We start from the raw sequence: 16,538 nt of genomic DNA, 5'->3' as shown, positions 1-16,538 counted from the left end.
GTGGCATTTGATTTGGAATCCTTTTTCTGAGCGCTTATTTGTTTTGGTACTCAGAGAAACCCCTCACCGACATCCCGGTCACTTCTATTTCAAGAAAAGCATCATGTCGCACGAGATGGAGATCCCCGGGACGGTTAAACTCGTTGATGTGGACCATACAATGGAAACTCGCCATGCGAGTAAAAATGGAGATATCGTTCTGGATCCAACGCCATCAAGTGACCCGAACGATCCCCTCAACTGGTCTCCGCGCCGCAAACTGCTGTCGCTGATCTGCCAGAATCTGTATGTGAATTTCGAGAGAAAACCGTTACCATAATGAGATGCATAATCATTAATGAGTGGTAGATACACCTGGTTCACGGGTATCGCGGTGTCGACTGTTTATTCTGTCCTTGTTCCTCTCTCAGAGGCAACGGGAGTATCAACGGACACCTTGAATCAAGGAACAGGATACATGTTCTTATTCCTAGGTTGGAGTTTACTATTCTGGCAGCCATTTTCTTTGCGATTTGGTAAACGTCTTACGTTTTTGATTTCTATCCTTGGAGGCATTGTTAGTACACCATCCTTTAATAATACCTATAGTATATGGCACTGACAAAGTTCTAAAGGGCACATCGATCTGGAGGTAAGACTATCAGCACTCAAAATTACTTCACGATACTCACATACGAGAAGTGCATATGTAAAAACCAATGGCGAATGGATAGCAAAGTGCATCCTGATGGGCTTTTTCATTTCCCCAATCGAAGCTCTTCCAGAAATTTGTGTAACTGATCTGGTAAGTCCCCGTTTCTCACATTGACGGGTTAATTCTTACAAGAGAATGAAACTGATACGCAACAGTATTTCACACATGAACGAGGTACTTATATGGGCATTTATGCCTTGACCTTGGCAGGAAGTAATTACTTTGCTCCGGTGATATGTGGATTCATCGCTGAGTACCAGGGATGGAGATGGGTATTCTACTGGCCTGCTATTTTCTTAGGGGCGACTTTTGTTTTTCTAGCCTTGTTCATGGAAGAGACCAATTACAATCGGAATACTGTGGCGATGTCTCGAGAAGAACCTACAACCGGAGAAAAATCAACCCCGGCCCCTCGGATTACAGAAGGACAACAAATCGACAATGCACCAAAGTCATTCGTTGCAAAAATGTCAATCGTAACAGCTAATCCTGGTCAAAACATGTTTAAACATGCACTTCAAAGCCTGCGTTATCTGGGCTGGCCGGTCATCTTCTATGCAGGATTTTCATACGGATCTTATCTGATCTGGTTCAATGTCCTCAACGCGACAGCATCTATTATTCTGTCAGCTGCGCCCTACAATTTTTCACCTTCGATAGTTGGACTAAGTTACCTGTCATGCTGCATTGGCGTTATCATTGCATCTCTTATATCTGGTAGGCTGAGCGACTGGCTAACCATCAAGCTTGCGCGCCGTAACAATGGCATTATGGAAGCCGAACATCGCTTATGGCCATTTTCTATTTGCGTGATTGTAGTGCCAGCGTCTCTTATACTTTGGGGTGTCGGAGCTCAGCATGGAGTGCATTGGTTTGGACTGATATTTGGAATGGGCTCTCTGGCTTTTGTATCGACAATGGGCGTCACATTGAGTGTCAACTACCTCATTGACAGTTATCATGACATTAGCACCGATGGAATCGTCACTGTTATTCTCGTTCGCAATACGATGTCATTTGCCATCTCATATGGGTAAGATAATATTTGCCTATTAAAACAACAGGAACGATATTGACTTGTTGTGTTTCAGAATCACACCCTGGTTGACAAATCTCGGATACCAAAACTGCTTCATCTCGGCTGCATTTATTGGCATGCTAGCTTCGTTAGTTTTCTTGGTGATGATCAAGTATGGAAAATTCTTGAGAACTAAAAGTGCTACTACATACTGGATGATGGTCAACCGTGATAAAGGCTGCGAGCACAAATGATGCGGAGAGCAGATGCAAAATCCTCGAATTCATCGACATCAAGTATATCTGTTAAGTATTTTGAGACCGTTAATAAACTGCCATGTTGATGATTTAAATTGGTTTCAAATAGAAATAACATGGAGTCTATGCTTGTCATAATTGAGGCATCTGATAATACCAGAAATATTTAGTTACCCAGGTATTCTTCCAGGGGGTTCTAATGGAACCGCTCAATATAGGGCGCTGGTATATGCAATCAGCATATTGAGCTTTGAGATTGTAAGTTTTGCTGCATATCCTTGATCAAAATAATACCGAATCCAAACTATCTGCAGCAGATCTTCAGGCAAACGACCACAATCTGTAACTAACTTAGTTACCTTTGGTCAGCACTTTCATAATCCAATACTATTTATTTATTTCAAACAAAACTCGTACTGGGCTCGTACTTATCAATCCTATTTGCGATAATGACATCCTCTCTGGCCCATGTTGTTCAAGTCCGCATTTTTCTAAGCTCGGAGACGATACCGGTATGATTGATAACACTTCCCAATTGGGTTGCATGTGTGTAATATTCGACACTGCTGGATGGTTTTTATTCCACTAAGTCCCGCTGAAATTGTTGGCGGTCTGTCTGGTGTTTTTCTTATCGCGGCGTGGTGGGTTTCTTGGGTCGCCAAGGAGTGCTTGTACGAAGTACGGGTGTTTTTCAAACTTGGAGCGTCGGTTCTCGCGACAGCCAAGCCCTACGGATTATTCCCGACCTCAGCTCAGCAATAGACGATGCTTGCAAAAGGCACCGTCTCTGATCATGACTGCTCGGGATTGTCAATACTTCTGGAAAATCATTCAACTTTGTCACTTTAAAGAAATGCACGATGTTATTGAAACAACTTGAACGTGTTCGTGGCGTGATCTGTCAACTGCCCATTAACTATCATCCCCTTGAATGCTAGGTACCGGTGAAGTCCACGCACCCAGTGGCCCCGCAAAACAAGCCAAGCACTAGGTGGCTCAAGACCCCCACTCACCTTTGTTCCGCATGAGGCAGTCTCGAATGACCGAGGACATTGAATTAGAAGACACGTCTGTCTGGGGACTTTATGATATGGAACTTCGGAGTTATAAGAACAATAAGCTAACCGCTTGCAGCGACCGAATTAACTAGTGAACCAAAACATCCATCAATAACAATCAATTACAATGAGACCATCTTGAATACTACTTCGACATACGATGGCTTTTCTGTACTGAGCCCATCTGTATCGGATTTTATATCCGCCCCAGCCCCTGTTCTACTATGTAGTAGATATGGAGTCAATAACGGAGATAATTCCGTCTCCGATCTTGACCTTAGTCCCGGAACAGCGGATGGCGGCAATAAAAGAATTGAAGCTGTTATAATACTTGCTATATCGACTGCCCTCATCAGCGTTTGCGCCGATACTATCGTATCTAGTTTCGGGGCCATAAATGAACACGGCATCTTCGCCAGTATTTCGTGTAACTCATTATTCTTCTGGTCGTTGGAAATGTCGCTGAGACCTTGACAGCATCTACAGTCGCAGCGAGAGATGAGAAGGGTTTAGCTATCATCATCGCTATTGGATCAGCGATATAGATTGGACTGTCAATGACGCCGCTGACGGCGATGGTGGGATGGGTCATCCAACAAGACACGACTCTTCATTTTGATATGGTCGAAACGGCAACAAGAATAACCACGACATTGATTGTTAGTTTCGTGATACTTCGTGGAAAAGCCAATTACTTTGAGGGGGCAGTGATGCTTGTGTGCTTCTTTGGAATAACGTAAGTCATAATGCGATGAATCTGTGCTCATGCTGTGTGGACTAATGCGTTGCATAGAGTTGGGGCATATCTATTGCCTGATCGAACAGAATTTCTTGTTTTTAGTCACGGACTGTACATGGAACAGTTCATTGTCATGGGATAATAAATAGTAATTCTATTTTTTTAGCAGTTGTTCCGAAGATTGAAATTGCCAATCAATAAATGGCAGATTAGTGCAAATTGAACACTTACTTGACATCAAGCCCTTCTATGCTTTTTAATAAATCCTAGCCTGTGGATAGCTAGCTCTAGACTAGCTAATAACCTAGAATTGAGCCTGTTCGAAAAGTCCATTATATATCAGACTAAACTCAAAGCCGAACAGCCAATTTGATTCCACTAATGCCTTGCTTGAACCCATCAAGCGCTTTGTCAGCGCACCCAACTCTTTTCCAACCAGGTGCGGATTAGGAATATAGCTAGGTATTACTACGGTAGTAGTCCGTCCACCATTGAGCACGCGGCAGTTCAAAGGTATAAGCCTGGTTAGCTACCAAAAATTCATTTCTATTCGAGCCCATACATTAGCCATATCAGAATGTATTTTTATAATAATTCCTGGTTCTTTGACTCGTACCGGTTTTCTGTACCTCTTGCATCAAGCTGTGACGGCTCGGCACCGCCACAGCTCGGGCCAAGGTTGGACGACACGTGCCGAGAGATTGGCAGGGCGCCTTGGGTTACATATGGAAGCCACATTGAGATCCTAACGAAAATATTGAGATATACATTTAACAAGAAGCAGGGATATTCTGTGCAGAGCTGCCAAAGCATATTTGAGAAACCTTGGCTATTGACTTGGTACCTGGTTGACCTAGCATTTGGCGCAGCCGTTTGAGCTTGCTGAAACCCAAGAAGTTACAAACCTCATTGCGGAAATGCTGGCAAGCCCAGCTATGTCCTTCTAACTATTATAGACCACAGCATTTGGTCGATTTTTATCGGACGCCGTCGTCGTTATACTCAGATAGTATAAACCGAAGTATCCTATTTCAAAATATGTTCAAGAGAACATGTTACAACAATGTTTTGGGTGTAGAAGCCAAGGAAGTATACCATTTCCATACTGCACTAGGAGCTGACCACAGAAGCAATAGTGGTCATTCTAGTCATTTTTTATTCTTTTTGAGAATCTGTATAAGGGTATAAAAGGTCCCAAGTTTCCTGTTCTGACACCAACCCAAGACTCCCGATCTCAACTCATCATTCATCTCACTTCGTCAATCATGGATTTTGCTCTCGCTTTTGTGTCTCTTATCACGGCAGCTTCTGCCTCCTGTATTTATGGCACATCGCTCATGCCTCGTGCCGCTGAAGGCGTAGTGGACATACTGTCCTTCAACTATACTGCCACTGGCGGCCCTCTGAACTGGCATTTATTAAATACAACAGCTAATAATGCCTGCGCCACGGGCAAAAACCAGTCTCCCGTGGATATAGTGATGGAAGGTATCACTTACGCTATTCCTGGATCTGTGAAACTGGACATACCCTGTGCAGATGGAGTTGAGCTGGAGAACCTGAACAACGTTGTGGAGGTAGTGGCAAATAATGGTACTCTTACTACTCCCGAATCTATCTACAAGCTTGCCCAGTTCCATTTTCATACTCCAAGCGAGCACCGTGTCAACGAGGAGTACTTTCCAATGGAAGCCCACTTTGTCTTCGAGAACGAAGGTACGTTATGCTATCTTTTCCCGCACTAGATATAACTATGGTATCTGATCATAAAACCAGCATCTCAAATCGCTGTTGCTGCCTTCCTCTTCCAGCTCTCTGAGTCTGGCGCTTCCAATCCGCTTTTCGACTCGGTTTTTGCCCACCTCGACGACATCACTACACCTGGTACCTTCACAAAGACCGGACCCTTGGACTTCACTACTGTCAACCAACATTTTTCAAATCACGGTATCTTCCAGTATTCGGGTTCTCTTACGACTCCACCCTGCAGTGAAGGGCTTTCCTGGTACATCAGTACAGAGCCAATGCCTCTCAATGTCCAAACCTATAATAAGGTGAAGAAGGTGGTGAAATTCAACGCTCGTTATACCCAGAATACCCTCGGTCAGAACAACTTGTTGGAACTTGCAGCCACTCCGTCGGGATAAATTCCTCGTTGTGGTTGACGCAATAAACGAAAGCTATCTTTTTCATACAACGCGTTTGTCATATCTTAAACCTTCCGGATATATTTATCTTGAAACCGCTTCCCGCCTTGTTACAATGTCGTACCTGTAGCTGGTATGAATGATATCAATCAGATTCATTCCTTCAGCCCGAATCGCACACAGTACTTCCCAATCACATTATTTCAGTTTGAGCCTGTATTTATCTTCTCTTTGCTGCCAATGACTTTCATTTGATCTACCTTTTGCAAAGGGTCTTCCTAAATTTGGGTGGTGCGGGATTCCAGTATGGTTCGATCAATGCTGTCTTGTGTTCGGGTTTTGTTGGTTTAATACGGTCCAAGAACACGAAGCATGGATTGGTGTGAGGCTAGTTCGATAAACCTATGAAAACCGAGCACAATCTATAATATGGTTTGATTCCTAATACTAATGATTACTGATTGACGACCGATTCCAAGGTTATCATCTAGGGGGGGGTGTCTATTTTCTATTAATAGTTAGTATTATAGTTAGGTAGACACTGTGTCTTCTTATATCCTAACAAAAGCCTGGCGGTTCTACACTGTCCAAGATCACGAAGCAAGGATTGGTGTAAGGCTAGTCCGATAAAACCTATGGAGGGTGAACTAATCTGTACAATAACTTCAGATTGATAACTAATGAGCCGATTTCTAAAACCATCGGTTGGGGAAATTCCTCCATACATATACCCATTCAAATCCTTCCATCCGGGTTTGTTTAGACAAGTCAGGCTACATTTGGATAAAGGCAGGTTTCATAGTGCAACATAGAAACTCACAGCTCAAAGACTCATGTGAAGATATGAAGCTATTCCCGCACAAAACACATATAACAAAGCTCCCCAGCTTCCCCGTTTGGTGTATTGAAATGTTCAGTGATCCGCAGCGCGGAAACGTGCACATGCCATATCAAGATATCAACGGGATATCTTCGGATCAATATAGATATCTTCCAGATCCGTATCTCAAGCAAGGGTGACATTCGTACAAACAAATAATTATCACTTAGAGGGAACCGCAGAGACTTATATGAAAACCATTGGTGTTCAGTCCGCATAGTGTGGGCCTCGTCTCGCCACCTGGTGGCAAACCTTGAGACCATTGAATTATTTCGCAACCAAGACCCGAAGGGTTTACAGGGAGGACCGTGATTGGGTGACCTTGCAAGGGGTCTCCAAAGAAATTAGCCATACCGTAAAAGATCCCGCGGGGGAGGATATCGTAGAGAAAGATGGTTCGAGACGAGCCGTCCATGAGACCACCTCGGGAGATGGTGATCGTGAGGCTTACACCACCAGGAGAGGGGCGCATGTCTTCAACGTGGTAGTCGAGTGGCCGAAGGACGATATTTTCGGCCTCAACAAGGCCTCCATTCCAGAGGTAGATATTTTGGGTGCAGTTATTATAGACACTTAAACGGCTGACAGCAGCGGCCAAGGAAGAAAGGCTACTAATAGTAGTGAGGATAGTGAACAAGAGACGCATTTTATTTGAGATTATAGATAGATAATTAACGCTAAGATCAGGAAGATTAAAAGGATATTAGCCCCCTTTATATCTATTTTACTACTATCCTATTACTAAATATTATTATCTACAAGCACTAATAACTATATTTATTAAATAAATACCCGCTTAGAATAGCCACCAGTAAATTCAATTGCCTCAGTCTAAGACATAGCAAATTAGACTATAGATAAAATATAAGACAGTTCTTAATGTCCTGCCTAGCATTATTTCCACTCTTGCCGATTCCTTAATATCAGGCCACTTTCCCCAGCAAATGCGCTTTTATATTATTTACACAATTTCAACACGCAAATAGTAATAGGCCACTAATATTCGGAAAAAAAGCCGTTAAAATTTGCAGACATTAAAGGCGGTATTCTATTAGCCATTCCTGATTTGAAAAATGGCAGGATCCGGACCAGACTACAGCTGTTAACCCTAACCTTTATGTGACAGCCGTACGGTAAGCTATCACCAAGGCGCCGTGGCGGAGACTCTTGGCAGAGCTGGTAGGACTGAGGAGGGTATTCCCGTCGATAGGGCTTCGAACCCTGACAGTGCCATATTGGGATTGCTCCTTGAGCGGTGCCTAGTTGGGAAAGGCCCTCACACAAGGGAAGGCATAAATATCCTTTGCTAGGCGGATAGCTTCTTTTTCTTCTTTCCTTTTCTTCTCCATGTTTGATATTGCCTGTAGACTCGGTGCACCTAGATAGCTCAATCCATGGTTTTGACCACTGTCACATTTATACCGGTACAACTCTCCAAGATCAGATTAATGTCGTTCATGGAATATAAGAGTAAAAAAACATACCAACGGATATAAATTAACTCAATATGAAGAAGAGTCTCTTTTAATATGATTCTTAATCTTGTTAATTATGGATTACCTCCCCGACTATCTCTTATATAAGATATGGAAAACATTCTTCTTGACATCGAAATGAGCATGTCAGTAAGTGTTAGGGTTGTCCACGGTACACGTGTAAGGGGGTGTTTACAATAACCGAAGGGGTGGTTACAATATACGTATCTGTTGGAATCCGCGTATAGGCTAGTAATCGGGTAACATAGGTTACCATACAAATTTAATATAACTATATGCTGATGTGTCCTTCTTGTTGACTGTGTTGGGCTCCAAAGTCGCCCTCTTGTCACGGACCTGGATCTGCCTAGGTTAAACAGCGTTGTGTCGAGGTACGCTAGGCTTGGTTGAACCACACAAAGATTCCTTGATAATCGTCGATAGAGTGGCTTGAGTAAACGAAGTAACAATAGTCGAACTGGTGTCTGGAAGTCTTAAACGTAACTAAGATAGAAGAGATCCCCCGTACAGCCTGGTGCCCGTACGAGTTAGAATGCCTTGCTGACTCTCACTGTTCAAAGTCTAATATCAAGTGACTTAGATTAAAGAGCTATGAAGAACTAAATACATGATGGTGAATGAGTGTCCTTATATATCCAGTCCTCCATGTTTCGTAGTATTCATATCGTAGTATCGTAGTATGCGACGATATACCTTACTACCCTTTATCTTGTCGAGATATCGGTATATCATTCATATCTCCACGTGACTTGGTGCGTGTCCCATACCGAGGTGTTTCAGCCTGACCTCCTTCCACTGGTCTTGTCATCGTATGGTTCATACGTTCGCAAATCCAAAGTAACCTGACAGACGATATTTTACAGCTATCCCGGATGCGGTTGTTGCAGCGCATAAATCCAATCGGCTGCTCTCATTGGATATCAACCGGTCCTCATCACAAGGATTTGCCAAGAGAACTGCTTACTAAATTAGCGTCCACAGTCTTGCACATAATTATGTATGGCAACCTATGTCCAATAGTTTCCCTTCAGATAGACACACAAGACACACAGAATACGATACGTTACACGTTCCCACTTTATTTCTTATAACCTTTCCTTTCTGGTCATAGTATAATTTAGCGTCATGCAGGTTGATTCGTAACACCTCTTTACTCGTTCCTTTCTCTTTTCATGCGGGTCCTTGCCAAGACACTAATGTACATTTACAGCCTCCTATTGGCTGAAAGTCCTATCCGTTTTGAGATTAGCCTCGCTCAGGCTATCAGGCTTCCAACAATATCATAGCAACAGGGCATATTTACCATGGTAATACCTTATTTACAGAAGAACTGTCAGTTTAACACGGTCCCGTATCACGAAGCTTAGGACTGGTGTTAGGCTAGTCCGACGAGCCTGTCTCCTTACAATCAAGCTTTAGCGAGCCAGCGACTGTAAGTCCCACAGATTTCCATAATATCAATGGTATTGTTGGTACCTTTTCCTGATACGAATATTGCCTGTTTGAGTAATTTTCCATGTACTTGATGGTTACCTTCTTGAATTCGGACTGCTATGATAAGGGTCTGTGGCTCGTGCGTGGTAGATCTACACGGCACGTGGAAATAAGCACACGTTTTAGTGGTCATAATATCATTACAGAATAATTGTTCTTCGATTATTTGAGCTTCTACTCAGCAGGTTGAGACCCTGGCCGCTCGGGCCCAAGGGCTAGATCGAAAATTTGTATGCGATCATCTACAAACTTGACATTAACAAAATCTTGAATCCCGGTAGTAGTTAACTCCACTGTGTCCACAAGCCGCGAGCACGTGCACAGTTCTGAAAACTACTAAACAGCATACATAGCTGAGCTGTCGGAATCTAAAAACTTCTTTTTCTGGTACGACGTAAGGGTGAATTATTTCAGCTCCACACCCTCAAATTTTAAATTACACTACAAGTTCGCTGCAGAATATGTCAAGATAGTGAAGATACTGATACCGGTAAGCGTATTTAGTCTCTGACCAGAGAATGCTGAGCCACATGGATGTGAACAGCCCTATCATTGGTCTATCCCCCTCCCCCGTATTCGGAAATACATCAAGCAAGAGATACAAGGAAATTAGCAACAAGCAGAGACCAAGCGATTCCTTTCAATAACCCAGAATGATAGGAGCCCATAATGGCTAGAGTCAAGCCGGCCATCCAAAATACCCCCTTGGCAGGGACACTGTTGACTAAGAAAAAGAAGCATGAAGAAGGGATATAGAGACGTCAATATTCGAGCCGCGCGCTAACATAGCACCGGAAAGGGGCTTTCCATCTCTTATACATACATACCTAAGCCTTATGAAACTTTATAAGCCTCAAGTATATCTGACTTCCACGAACGGAGGGTTAGCAGCAAACACGCTAGTTATCTAGGACGGTATTTATATCATCGCCCATACGTAATTGGCTCCATATAACCACTGCCATCGTATTGGCATGTATGTTCTTGTTATTGTTAGGTCTAACAGCGGTTATAGTACTTACACATTTCGAGAGCACAGCGAAGAACCCGACCACAAAATGCTAAGTAGTCCTACTAGTATGACCTCCAAAAGATTGACAGCGTTATCCAGAGATGGACAGGTATGTCTCGTATCTCGCCTTTCACTTCGGAGTCGATATTGCTATCCTTGCCCCGTTGTTATCCTTGATTATAACAATCACTTGTCAAATCTAAGCTAAGTGGTCATCATGTTACTAGGCTAGTGGCATACTCCGCTCTCCAATCAGTTGGAAGAACCGCTAAGTTTGTAGTGCCGCCTTGTTCTGGGATGGCTTGCTTAAAGATTTGATAGCCACGATACGTCGTACATCCCAAACAAAATAGTTGGTATCTATATCTAGAGCAACAGCCTTGCTCGCTCACAGCTCGCTCACAGTGTCGAATGAGTGAACATCATTGGCTATGTATATGTAGTGTTCTTGCCATAGATAGTACCAGAACGCCGAAGTCATAATCGTGAACAGAATTTAGATTGGATTTGGTACCGTCAAGCGAAATTGATATGCAAGGGATCGGCGGCCCTTGCACCCTGGATCATCTTTGTATAGCTAAATGCCAAGGCATGACATCCTGTAAACATCCCCACGTGTGCATGAGGATTTTACAATGACATGCCACTTGCACTTCATTGGTTGGGAAGTGAGGTGCTAAGCTTTGTAGATGATTGCTAGAAAGAGATCCGTTCCCTTCCATCGTTGCACTAGCCGCATGTTTCACTCGTCAGGGTCGGATGCACAGCTACCTAGTCACATTAGCTCTATTGCCGATTGGTTATGCTGGGCCAACATACGGCATCCAACTAAGCTACTATGTACAGCTTCTTCGGCGAATTATTAGGATTAGCACTGCGGCGCCCTTCAAACTCCTGCTTGGTATTGATACTTCAACAGTCCATCTCGAGGCCAAGACGGCACACGTGGGTTGCATGCGTAAAGTCCAATAATACTTTGTCGAAAACTATAAAGCTGGGCGGTCTTACTGGTTCTTAACCTTTGGATTCAACAAAAACCAATCTTCTTCTCACTTGTCCCGAAGTGACCAAGCATTAAGCCCACGATGCGCATTTTTGCCACAGCCACCGCCGCTGCCGTGGTCATGGGCCGTATGGCCTCCGCCCAACACATCTTGCCTGATGTCCAGGTCCCTTTCCAGGGTGGTAACATCTTCAAGCGCAACGACATCGCCATTGGCAATTACACCTTCGCTTACAAAGAGCCATTCGAGCCTACGCAGTATGGTGGGTTCTACTCCTGGGCCGTCAACAACAATACAGTCGCGGGTGCTAACTTCACTGGGCCCCATATGCCGAACGGTTATGACTACATCCCCGATGGCTCATTGAATGTTAATCCGTACTTCCTGATTAATGAGGGTAGCCATAAGCCTCTTAATACGACCAAACTCTTCGGCAACTGCAAGGATTCAAGGGATCACGCTCGGGATATCTCTCCAGGTGACCTGGACACCCAGTGCGAGGGCAAGGTCCACAAGATTGTGCATGTCGTCTTCGAGAACGAGGTGTACGACTGGACCATTGCTGACCCCTTTTGGAAATTGCTGGCCACCAAAGGCAAGTCCTTGACAAACTTTCACGCCATAACTCACCCCTCCCTCCCCAACTACGCTGCCATCATCGCTGGTGACTTCTTCGGTCTGGCCCACGAAGACTTTTACAACATCAATGCAACCACAATCTATGATCTCCTCGACCTCAAGAAGGTTTCATATGCCACCTACAGCGAGTGGTACAACCCGATTGCGACTTTCCGTGGGCCCAAGGATTGCAACAACTACATCACCAACGGTCCCGTCGACAACACTAACCCTGACTGGGGTAGCCAGATCTATCGCCGTCTGGATGTCCCTGCTCTGCTCTTCAGCACCTATACCACCGACTACGAGCGTTGTGCCAAGTTATATGACGCCAACAACACTTTCTACGACCACGTTATGAACCACAGTCTCCCGAAGTACACCTACTTCATCCCAGACATGCTCCACAACGGTCACGACCCTGAGTCCAACAGCGACTATGTCCACCAGCCCCAAACGGCGGCAATCTGGTTCAACTCCTGGCTCGATCTGTACCTGCCCGAACTCGAGGCTCAGGGTGCCCTCGTAGTTGCCACTTTTGACGAAGCTACCTGGACAAACGATAATGACTACACCCCCAACAACGACAACCACATTGTGACCATGCTATTCGGTGCCGGTATTACTCCAGACACTAATGATAACACTTATATAACCACCTACGGTCTCTTGCGTGGCGCTATCCAAAACTTCGGTCTTGGCTCTTTGGGGCGTAACGACACCAACGCGACGAACGGTAACCTTTACGATCTGGTCTATTGATTATAAATAGTATTGTTGATGGAATAGAGCTAGATGAAGGTTCTTTAACTCTGGCGGATTCTCAATTACCACTACTCGAGAATAATACTCGGGTAGGCGTCTCAGAACGGAAGGGGCAAAAGTCGAAGAACAGATGATTTCTTTAAATACTATTAATTAATATTCGATTCAAATACTAATTTTGTTCTTCGATAATTGTTTGTACGTCTATCTCATGGATCTGGAGCACCAAGCGGAGCAACGTTTCACCACCTCCGGGTACGGAACAAAGCTCATTCTGCAACGCTTTGCGGAGCTCCAAAGGACTTTGATATGTATGTTTCATGAACCGGGAATAGTCTCATATTCCTTGTTACCCCTTGTTCCACTGTATGACTCATGTCTCAGCCGTTGTTGTACGGTAAACAAACACCTGTTGGAGGTGCCTTTACAAAGGCACCGCGTAGGCTTATATACGGCCTACGTACGCCTCCAGATAGCTCTTGGGAATCAGTTATCAATTGGAAGTTATCTTATCAGATTGATCAGCTCACTCTTAGGCTGCATTGGACTAGCCTATCCTATCCTAACTTGTGGTGTTAGGACCGGGATAAACCAACAATAATGTTTTATCTATTTAGAGATCAGGAATTACTTATAATTACATCTAGAAAATATATAATTTATGAAGTTAAGAATCTTGCCATGTTTGTAATATGTGTAACCCAGACCCAATACTGCGTTTAAGAACTCGACCCAAAACCCAGCCTGGGCCGGGGTCCCAATGGGTCTGGGTTATAGTTACTGGGTCATGCAGAACTTAGAAGTCTACTGGTTTACGGCGGACTAATCGTACGTTAAGGACAAAATTTGTATTTCAATGTTCTTACATTTACTTGTCTCGTCGCCTCCACCCCACCCTAGACCGCAACGCCCAAGCTGGATTTTGTATGGTCGCTAACAAATTCATCATTTCTATAATCTTAATCAATACACCCAAAAATAGTGTTTAATAATCTAAAAATTAAGTAGTAGACTGACTACTATAGAATAAATAGCATACTAAATTTTGAGAAGTGTTTATAGCATAACATGAAGTTATTCCCGTACAAACAAACAAATATAACAAAGCTCTCCGGGGCTCCGCTTGGTGTGTGAAACGTTCATTGATCCACACAGCGGAAGCGTCCATATCCTGTAATAGGATATTTTATATCTTGCGGCGAGATATCTTTGGATCACCATATCTTCCAGTTCCGCATATCAAGCAAGGTTGACAGGTGCACAAACAAGATGGCTCCAAGGCTCTGCTCAGTATTATTGACACTCTTTCCGATGCCTCAGTGATAATCGGTATAGGTGCCCTATTCATGGCGATTATTCCTAGTAGATATTCTAAAATGTCTCAAACCTTATTGTTGGTTTAGCTATAATCCGTATCACGAAGCATAGATTAGGGAGCAAGGGCGGTCCAACTGCCCTACGTGGTGAGCCTGCTTATAAGCACAAATATTCAATATAAACGACTGACCCCCAAAACCGTAGGGGCTTGGGGGTGCCTAGCTAGCTATATACGGGGTTGCTCCGGGGGCGCTAGGGATATAGTAATCCCGTACCGGTGCGCGATACGTTCGCTACGCGTTGAGCGCAGTAGCGCTGAATCGTGAGATCGATATTCCGACACTTATATTTAGAACTTCAGATACCAGGCTATAAAATGTAGTTATTAGCTCTTATAGATAATAATATTTAGTAATAGTATAGTAGCTAGATGGATATAAAGGAGGCCAATATGGCAATATCCCTCCAATCTTCTTGATCTTAGCATTAATCAGACTATAATTAACATTATTATCAATCTAGAATCTTAAGTGAAATGCGTACCTGATTCATTATCCTTACTACTGTTAGCACTCTTTGTTCCTTGGCCTTGTGACAGTGATCAAAACCATGGATTGAGCTATCTAGGTGCACCGGGTCTACAGGCAATATCAAGCATGGAGAAGAAAAGGAAAGAAGAAAAAGAAGCTATCCGCCTGGCAAAGGATATTTATGCCTTCCTTTGTGTGAGAGCCTTTCCCAACTAGGCACCGCTCAAGGAGCAATCCAAATATGGCACTGTCAGTGTTCGAAGCCCTATCGACGGGAATACCCTCCTCAGCCCTATCAGCTCTGCCGAGAGCCTCCGTCACGGCGCCTTGGTGATAGCTTACCGTACGGCTGTCACAGGCCTCTGCTATTGGACGGTTAACTCTTATGGTCTGGTCAACCTCTATGGAGACCCCTTCGAGGGGTACCCAATCTCAGTCCTCCCTGTACGCCCCTCAGGTCCTTCTTGCCAATTACTTCGATGGCTTGATGGTTTACCCTCAGGTGGCCGGACCCCAATCAGGACTGGCGGGCCAAACACTGGTTACGAGATAAAACTTTGCAGTTCTACCTGAGTGATATTTTTTTTATTGGAGTTAGCGGTTAATATGTCAAGAATCAAAGCAATTTTAGTCAGTTGTGTTTTTGATCATTATTTTTTCGAATGCTGCGCAAGCGTGAATATGGGCATTCTTCTACTTAGGCTGATAGCCAGTGATAGGCTCGTTCGGACAATGTCAATCATCTTTGTGGGTAAAGATATCTATAGATAATGACGGGTTTCAGAAGACAAGATAGGAACCCGTATTTCAAAGACATGAAGTAAGACATGATGCAAATTATATAGTTATTCCCGCACAAATAAATATATATAACAAGGCTCTCTGGGGCTCTCTTCAGTATATTAAAACCTCTATTAATCCACAGTGCGGAAACATGCATATCTAGTAATAAAATATCCCTCATTAGAATGAGATATCTTCGGAACAACATACAGCCTTACAGGCATCTTCCAGTCCCGCATATCAAGCAAGGTTGATAACTTGATATGTGTACAAACAGAATTTAATTACCTAACCGTCTAAGACATAATGAATTACACTATTAATAAAGTATAAGACGGTCCTAAACTGGCAATCGAAATTATCAGCATATACTATCTAGATAACTTATAAGATAGCTCTGTTAAGTCTATTCTAAGGTCCTGTTTAGTATTATTTTTACTCTTTCTAATGCGTTGGGATAGGTACCCTATTTATTATATCATCTTATATTCTTATTTGTATATTAAGGACAAAATAATTATTATATTATTTTTATACTTACTAAGTATTGGTTGAAGGATGCACTTCTATAAATAATTCTAATCCTAAGTATAAGTATATATAGGTAATAGTAGATAGAAAAGTAGAGATTTAATTAATACTAAGTGATAATAATTCTTAAGACATAACAAATTAGACTATAGATAAAGTATAATACAGTCTAGTGATTGAATATAGTAATTTAGT

General features: G+C 43.3%; 4 protein-coding genes across 4 annotated transcripts; 3 read left to right on the top strand and 1 right to left on the bottom strand.

Moving 5' to 3' along the window:
* Nucleotides 1–103: 103 nt before the first annotated feature.
* EYB26_008678 (uncharacterized protein) lies at nucleotides 104–1,966 on the top strand (the record flags this gene model as incomplete). The annotated part of the gene is made up of 6 exons (XM_054267929.1): nucleotides 104–285; nucleotides 349–556; nucleotides 615–631; nucleotides 682–784; nucleotides 850–1,727; nucleotides 1,786–1,966. 6 exons carry the CDS (start codon nucleotides 104–106, stop codon nucleotides 1,964–1,966), a joined length of 1,569 nt encoding a protein of 522 aa, XP_054123904.1.
* Nucleotides 1,967–5,031: 3,065 nt separating this feature from the next.
* On the top strand, nucleotides 5,032–5,913 carry EYB26_008677 (uncharacterized protein; the record flags this gene model as incomplete). Its single annotated transcript, XM_054267928.1, has 2 exons — nucleotides 5,032–5,482; nucleotides 5,543–5,913. 2 exons carry the CDS (start codon nucleotides 5,032–5,034, stop codon nucleotides 5,911–5,913), a joined length of 822 nt encoding a protein of 273 aa, XP_054123903.1.
* A 1,046-nt stretch (nucleotides 5,914–6,959) lies between these two features.
* EYB26_008676 (uncharacterized protein) lies at nucleotides 6,960–7,439 on the bottom strand (the record flags this gene model as incomplete). The annotated part of the gene is made up of 1 exon (XM_054267927.1): nucleotides 6,960–7,439. One exon carries the CDS (start codon nucleotides 7,437–7,439, stop codon nucleotides 6,960–6,962), a length of 480 nt encoding a protein of 159 aa, XP_054123902.1.
* A 4,441-nt stretch (nucleotides 7,440–11,880) lies between these two features.
* On the top strand, nucleotides 11,881–13,179 carry EYB26_008675 (uncharacterized protein; the record flags this gene model as incomplete). Its single annotated transcript, XM_054267926.1, has 1 exon — nucleotides 11,881–13,179. One exon carries the CDS (start codon nucleotides 11,881–11,883, stop codon nucleotides 13,177–13,179), a length of 1,299 nt encoding a protein of 432 aa, XP_054123901.1.
* Between the last annotated feature and the right edge of the window lie 3,359 nt (nucleotides 13,180–16,538).

This window comes from Talaromyces marneffei, chromosome 7 (genome assembly GCF_009556855.1).
Source record: "Talaromyces marneffei chromosome 7, complete sequence".
In the NCBI taxonomy this organism is placed as follows: Eukaryota; Fungi; Ascomycota; class Eurotiomycetes; order Eurotiales; family Trichocomaceae; genus Talaromyces; species Talaromyces marneffei.
The sequence above is the reverse complement of the archived record's forward strand: the minus strand, read 5'-3'. Positions and strand labels throughout refer to the sequence as shown.